This window comes from Montipora foliosa, chromosome 4 (assembly GCF_036669935.1).
Source record: "Montipora foliosa isolate CH-2021 chromosome 4, ASM3666993v2, whole genome shotgun sequence".
Lineage (NCBI taxonomy): Eukaryota > Metazoa > Cnidaria > Anthozoa > Scleractinia > Acroporidae > Montipora > Montipora foliosa.
Window position 1 is genome coordinate 3,768,115 of NC_090872.1, and position 7,500 is coordinate 3,775,614.

Consider the following 7,500-nt stretch of genomic DNA (forward strand, 5'->3'; position numbering starts at 1 on the left):
AATCTTTAGCATTCATGCATCAGTCCACAGATCTTCCCGCTTTAAATTAACTTGAATAAAGTGTTTCCAATAGACCAATTTCGATATATTAAGATTCAGTCCGAAAGAAAAGGCATCATCTCGAGGCTCTTGGGAATAAATATAAGGATTTGTATGAATTTATTCCCCAGAGCCTCGAGATGATGCCTTTTTTTTTGGAATGAATTTTAATATATCGAAATTGGTCTATTAAAAACAAAGAGAGAACTCGGAAGAAGTATTTAAAATGCTCAGTTTTTTTATACTTTGTAAACACATATTCATCAGTTAACTGAGTGAAATCTCACAACTTTAAATGTCATTAAGAGGAAAAACCTCAACTGGCTCCGAGCGAGATCTACAACACAATAATAAAAACAGAGCTCTTTTGAACTCTGGCATTTTTAATGCATATAACAATGGATTTATAACAGAGTTTGCGTAAAATAAGCAACGTAAGGATTGTGCTAAATGCAGCCCTGTTTCATGAGAAATGATATCAACCATTTCGCCTGAAGTAACATAAACAAGAAACCAGAAAATTGTAAATGGCATCATTAGTATTAACGATACAATTGTTACAATGAACAATGTCTTGGTCAGTTTTCTTTCTCTTCTGATTGCACCATGATGCTGAGGATGCGTTCCACAGTAAAATTTAGTAGCGATGGACGTGTAAGAAACAACCATGATAAAAAGGCAACAAAATAGGAACAAGTAGTATGATGCTTGCACGTGATTGAAAGTAGAGATATCTAAGCGGCCCAGGAAAAATACTGAAAATACGATAGCTGTAGACAGGGCAGCTGTAAACCAAACACCCGCAACAGCTGCTCCAAATATCTTCTTTTTTATGAGGCGATGCTTGAATGGACGAAAAGTTGCGTGCATCCGCTCCAAAGAAATAGCAGCAAGGTTTGCTACAGAGGCTGCTGGAAAGAAATACGCCAAAGTTGACAAACATATGCCGATCTCAAAGCTCAAGTTAGTCTTCCAAAAGTTACACCGGTTGCCCAATACCAAACTCATAACGATCAAGTTGTATGCAACAAACATGTCTGCAACCGCCAAGCTGATCACCAGGTACATGCTACGCTTGCGGAGGATTCGCTCTTTCAGGTAAATAATGAGTGTAAGGGCATTCATGGTCACTATAGCAACAGCTTCGATGCTTAGTACTGTCAGCCAGGCAATGCACTCGGATGAAGAAAAGAACTCGAAATTTGGAGTATCTGTTCTGTTTTGGTGATGAGAATCATTGGCCATCTACGTGAAGAAAGAAAACGACGATTAGAACATTAGGATAGTTTGCGATTGGCTAAGAGAAATACGGTTGTTAGGTAACGCAATACAAAAAAGAGGAAAGAGGTAATTCGGTAAGAAAATCGAAGGTAACAAACTAAGCATTCTGATTGGCCAATAATCAAAGATAACCAATCAAATGTGAGTCCTCTGCACAATTATCATAATTTTTCTTCTAATTTTTCCCTGTATATTATCAATAAGTAGCCACAACCTTTTTTCGTACAATTTGAAAACGTTAACACTGATAAATTTAAAATTGCACGAAAACATCGTGATTATTCGCATACACGCAATTTCGCTTTAAAGTAATGAACGAATGCACTTCGTATTAGTAACATTCCGTGCTAAAATGTATTTTATTATGATCGTTTGATAAAGCAGTTGAAAATGAAGTGACACAGAGAGAACCAATAAAAGCGGCCTCTAAGTGGCACACTGACATCGAGCACAAAAGCCCGAGTTGATGAGTCTGAATATTGATCCACAAGTGGACGCTATCTTTGAGAAGACAATGTTGGGGAAACAGCCTATGTTTCAACCCAATGCACATATTTCTGGGTTGTTTCCCGAGTTAGTTTGCTAAATGTCTTGTAAAAGCGCACACAAAATCGTTGACTTTTCTTACCTTTTTCCTTGTAGGTTCTTTATAATCTACTCCAAAATACTTCAATACTTCAATGCTGTTCTACATTAACTGAAAGACCGAAAATAATCTATACCTGTTACACGTTTGTTAAATAGCGGAAATTGAAATGTTTTGACTATGTATAGGTTTCGAAACTTGGCTCTTTTTTTCAAACGATAGGTGCCAATAATTTGATACATATAGACTACATTTTTTATTTGTCGAGTCCTTTAAATGTTCAAGTCCAAGTTCAAGATCATAAAATTCCGCGTATATGACGCCGGTAAAATCCGTTCTCAGGTTGAATCCGTTTTAACCTAGATTAAATTGGTGATGCTCATTTTACTTTGGTTGAATACGCACTCAGACGGATAGAAGAAACTTTTTTGAACCCTAAATTAATCCTAGAGAAAAGTTAGGGTCAGGTTAGAATTAGTGTTGGTTTTTATACATTGACTTACCATCCAAAAGTAATTTATGAAAAGAACTGTGTTGGGTTGCGCATGTTCGTCGTCGTACTGTAGTGGTGAACACAGGACTATAGATCTGGAAGATCCGAGCTCGATCACCGGTAAGTACACAGTACAGTTCTTTGTTCCCTAAATTTGTTGTAATGTTGCGAGTAAATCGATCAGTGTATGAATGCAGAAGCCGGTAAGATGACAGAGCTTGAGGGAAGGTATTGGTGTTTTCAATCCTATCAAGGTAGAGTGCATATTCAACCTAGGTAAAATGCAGATCACGAATTTAACCTATAAGGTAAAAACGGATTCAACCTGAGAATGGATTTGACCGACAACATTTTTGAAATAATAAGAGACTAAAATAGTTGCATAAAAATCCGAGCAACGACAAAAAGGTTTTAGAATACAAGAATAAAGCGCACATTAAGGTATGAAAAACGAATGAGAAAATTTTAACATTTCTTAAAGTTTGAAATTTTGAAATGTCAATTAAAAATGCCTTAGAGTACGAAAATAAAGAACAAAAGGAGATTAAGAGAAGAAGAAGAAGGTGAATATTCACCGATAATCACTCCCTTGACGGACACCAGATATATCACTTCATTTACCTTCTTGGGGCCTCTTAGGGCCACTTCTTTTCCTGCTGTATATGACTTCCCCCTAAATGTAAGCTGTAGTACAAAGCTTTTTGCTGATGACAGTGTACTTTATCGGTCACGTGCACGCGTAGTGTGCGGACGCAGGATTTGATTGCTCCGGCCAAGATCGAAATCACCGAAAATTTTAGTCCAAAATATGCCCGATACTCGTCATTCGAAAGCCTCAGTTAGTTCTTTGGCGGCTGAAGTAAATGTTCAAGGAGAGTTTGTAACACTGGTAACGCTTCGCGAGATGTTACAGATGCAAGAAAGAATGTTCAAGAGCTTCTTTGACTCGATCGTAACTAACGTGAACACTCGCCTCGACTCTTTAACTCATTCAGTAGCCGAGTTAAAAGCAAGAATTGCTAGTTCGGAAAAGGAAACGGGTGATCTTAAAAACAGCCTTGAGTTTTCGCAAAAGGACATCGATGACTTGAAACCATCATTACTTAAATTACAGAACTGGACTCCGCCATTGAAGAAATTCAAGACGACTTAGACCATCAAGAAGAACAAATGGAGTATTTAGAAAATCAGAGTAGGCGAAATAATGTCAGAGTGGATGGCATTCCCGAAGAGGATAAAGAAACATGGGAAGAAACTGAAGCTAAAGTAAAGCAAGTTTTGAAAGACGAATTGAATCTCGCCAGTGCTCCTGACATTGAGAGAGCGCATCGCGTGGGTAAAAGTTCTCGTAGGCCAGCTTTGGCCTAGGCTCGATTTCCGCCGCTCACTCGAGTTCGGGTATCCTCCCCGAGAAGAGACGGCTGGACGCGTGATCGATAGATTGTGTCTGTGACGTAAATTTAAAATATAATTTATGCGAGTTAATAGTTTCGGGGAAATAGCATTAGACATCCCAAAAACACTGATTTTAAGAAAACAGAAATTACATAACAATGCTTAAAACGTCTGTGCGAAGTTTCCAGATGATACGAGCTTGAGTTTGTGGTTAAATGATCAATGTGAGTTTGAATTCAACCAGCGAATCATCAACGAAATCTTCGGCTGCTTTAGCTCTCAGTCGACTTCATCGGCCCCCTCGTTTTGCCACCATTAAACTCAGCAGTAATTTCAATTGATCTTGAGCAATTTTACTTGCTCTTACATTAGCGAAGTATGAAGAGAAAATTGCAATAGCGATGAATTTGAAAGCCGTATTTTGACCTTGGCGCCAACTGGAAAATCAGTGAAGTTTGCGAACTCAGGCGGTAGAAAACGACACAATTCCCATTCTCTAGCTTCTTGAACACTTTTCGTTGTCGCAATCTTGGATGTTTCCTACCTTAAAAGCACTGTAAACCTCGAACAGGCCGGGTGAAAGAATACCTTCGCAGCCAAAACATATAATTTATGCCAGACGGATTTGTGCAGGCGAGTTTCTGATTGGCGGAGATTAACAATGGCTCACCTCACGCGTCCAGCCGAGATTTTGGGAGTGAGCGCTGGCTCATTTCCCGAAACAGCGGCTGGTAATCGAGCCTAGCTTCGGCCCAGAATTCTGCAAATCGTCCTCGAACCATTGTTTGTCGCCTTCGTGACTGGAAAGAGAGGGAAACGATCCTGAAATGTGCCCGAAGAATTAAACCCGACAATATATTTGTGAAAGAAGACTTATCTCCAGCAACCCTTGAGAAAAGAGAAAGTCAACGTGCAAAGATGGAAGCAGCCAAGAGAGCAGGGAAGATCGCTTATTTTGTGTTAGATAAACTGGTTATTAGAGACAGACCTAATGTCGAGAACAGCTAAGTTATTTATTTCTTACTGTTATTTTTCCCCCTGTTTTTTTTTTTTTTTTTTTTTAATTTTGTTTTCCCCCACTCTGAAAATGTCTGTCTTTCCGGAATTTTCATTTCCGTTCTGAACGACCTTGATGACGCCGACTTCAACCTAGCAATTTATGAAATGCAAAATGGTCCTGTTCGCTATGATGCTGATAGATTGGCTAGTTTAAGTTTCAATCCTTTACTCCACAATATTAGAACAAATCTAGCTCGTTCATTTGACCTTGACCCTGACACCAACCTCAGGGATTTATTTAGCGATGACTGTGAATATTTTATTGAAGATCAATTTAATGACATGCTATCTAGTGAAGATTCGCGTATTTGTGACAGCTTTTCTCTACTGCATCTAAACATTTCTAGCCTACATTGTAATGCTAGCAAATTAACGGATCTTTTATCCAACGTAAATTTAAAATTCTCTTTGATTGGTATTTCCGAAACTTGGCTAAATGATTCGTCGTCGTCGTCAGTCGACATCGACGGTTACAGTTTTGTTCATAAAAGTAGGGAAAATAGATCTGGTGGTGGAGTTGGTTTGTATGTTTCTAGCAATTTGAATTTTAAATTTCGATGCGATCTTGATTTTTCGTTGCCAAACGTGGCAGAATCTTTGTTTATTGAAATTGTTAAGCCCCAGGGAAAGAACATTGTTACTGGTGTGATTTACAGGCCGCCAAACCAAAACGTTGATGAAGTTTTTTAAAACAATGACTAATGAGCTGTTAAGTAAGATCTCAAACGAAAATAAAGTATGTTATTTAATGGGTGACTTTAACTTAAATCTAATGAACCACCAATGTCATTCCGCTCGCTACTGTTGAATTTTTAGATGCGCTATATTCAAATATGTTCTTTCCATTGATTACGCGCCTTAGAAGAATAACTTGTCACTCGGCAACTTTAATTGACAACATTTTCGTCAACCAATTTTTCGATAGATCCAGGAGTGGACTGTTTTTCACTGACATTTCTGACCATCTGCCTATATTTTCTATTCATTTCGATACCTCAATCTCAGCATCTAATGAAACTGTTTTTGTTCGAGATGTAAATCAAGTCAACACAACTAAGTTTCTATCGCATTTGGAGAGAATTGACTGGTCTCAGTATGCCACTTTTGATGATCCAAATAATGCCTATAACAGCTTTTTCAAACAATGCTCTACGGCATATGACTCATGTTTTCCTTTAAAAAAAACTAAGGTGAGCAATTACCTGAGAAAGCCTTGGTTATCAAAAAGGACTTCTGAAGTCGATAAGAACGAAAAATAAGTTATATAGACAGTATCTCAATAATCAATCTTTGCATTATGAAATTCGTTATAAAAATTACAAAAACAAATTGAATCACTCGTCAAGAATCGCTAAACGTATATATTACGAAAAGAAAATCGATGCTTCTAAATCAAATGCCAAAGCTACATGGAGGGTTCTAAACGAAATTATTAAGACAAAAAAGAAAGCGTTTAAAATCAATTCCATCTTTAAAGTTGACAACCAAGAAATGACGGATCCAGTAGACATCGCTAATAGATTCTGTAGTTATTTTTCTAGTATCGGACCTAATCTAGCCAAAGAAATTCACTCGTCTGTCTCTCACCGAAGTTTTCTCTCTGGTCACTTTTGTCAATCGGTGTTTTTTGATCCAGTGACTCCAAATGAGCTTTCGGAAATTTCCAATGCTTTTCGACCAGGTAAGGCAGCTGGCCATGATAGAATTCCCATTTCCATCATAAAACAGTCAATTCAAATTATAGCCGATCCTTTAGCTCATATAATCAATTTATCTATCTCTCATGGCATTGTTCCCGACCAAATGAAAATTGCTCGCGTGATACCACTCTTTAAAGCTGGTGATCGATCACTCTTTTCGAACTATAGACCGATCTCGATTCTCCCTAGCTTTTCTAAGTTTCTTGAAAAGGTTGTTTATAACCGTCTTTATAGTTATTTAAGTAAACTAGAAATTCTATGTGATAATCAATTTGGCTTCAGGAAAAATCACTCTACTTTGTTAGCATTGATTGACCTACATGAAAAAATCTCTCTTGCTCTTGATCGCAATGAACATGCCGTTGGGGTTTTCCTTGATCTTTCTAAGGCCTTTGATACCGTCAATCATAATATTCTGCTTGACAAACTCGAACACTACGGTATACGTGGCGTGGCTCTGGACTGGGTTAGAAGCTACCTCTCCAACAGGTTGCAATTCGTTCAATTTAACGGTCAATGTTCCTCTCCTCAAACTATCTGCTGTGGCGTCCCCCAGGGATCCATTTTAGGCCCCTTGTTTTTCTCGCTCTATATTAATGATTTAAATAACGTATCGACGCTCGTCGAGCTGATTTTATTCGCTGATGATACTAATTTATTTATGTCCCATAAAGATCCTGTATACCTGGCAGCGTCACTCAATTCCGAACTTAATAAATTATCCACTTGGTTTAAGGCAAACAAACTCTCTTTAAACCTGAAGAAAACAAACTTTAAGTTATTTAAGCCTAGACAGAAAAGGTTTCATTTTCCAATGCAAATATGCATAAATGACCAGAGAATCGAACAGGTTAAGGAAACGGTCTTCCTCGGTGTAGTCCTTGATAAACATCTGTCTTGGAAACCGCACATTTCTCAAGTAGCTCGTAAAATCTCGAAATCAATAG

General features: G+C 38.0%; 1 protein-coding gene across 1 annotated transcript in view; it reads right to left on the reverse strand.

The window, feature by feature from the left end:
* Window positions 1-206: 206 nt before the first annotated feature.
* The window catches only part of LOC137998863 (QRFP-like peptide receptor), a 15,932-nt gene continuing 8,638 nt past the window's right edge, over window positions 207-7,500 (reverse strand). The window contains exons 2-3 of the mRNA XM_068844706.1: window positions 1,949-2,017; window positions 207-1,284 (exon numbers count right to left, since the gene is read on the reverse strand). Of these exons, the coding sequence (XP_068700807.1) occupies window positions 331-1,284 (954 nt within the window). The 5' untranslated portion in view covers window positions 1,949-2,017 and the 3' untranslated portion in view covers window positions 207-330. The remainder of the gene's footprint in view (window positions 1,285-1,948; window positions 2,018-7,500) is intronic.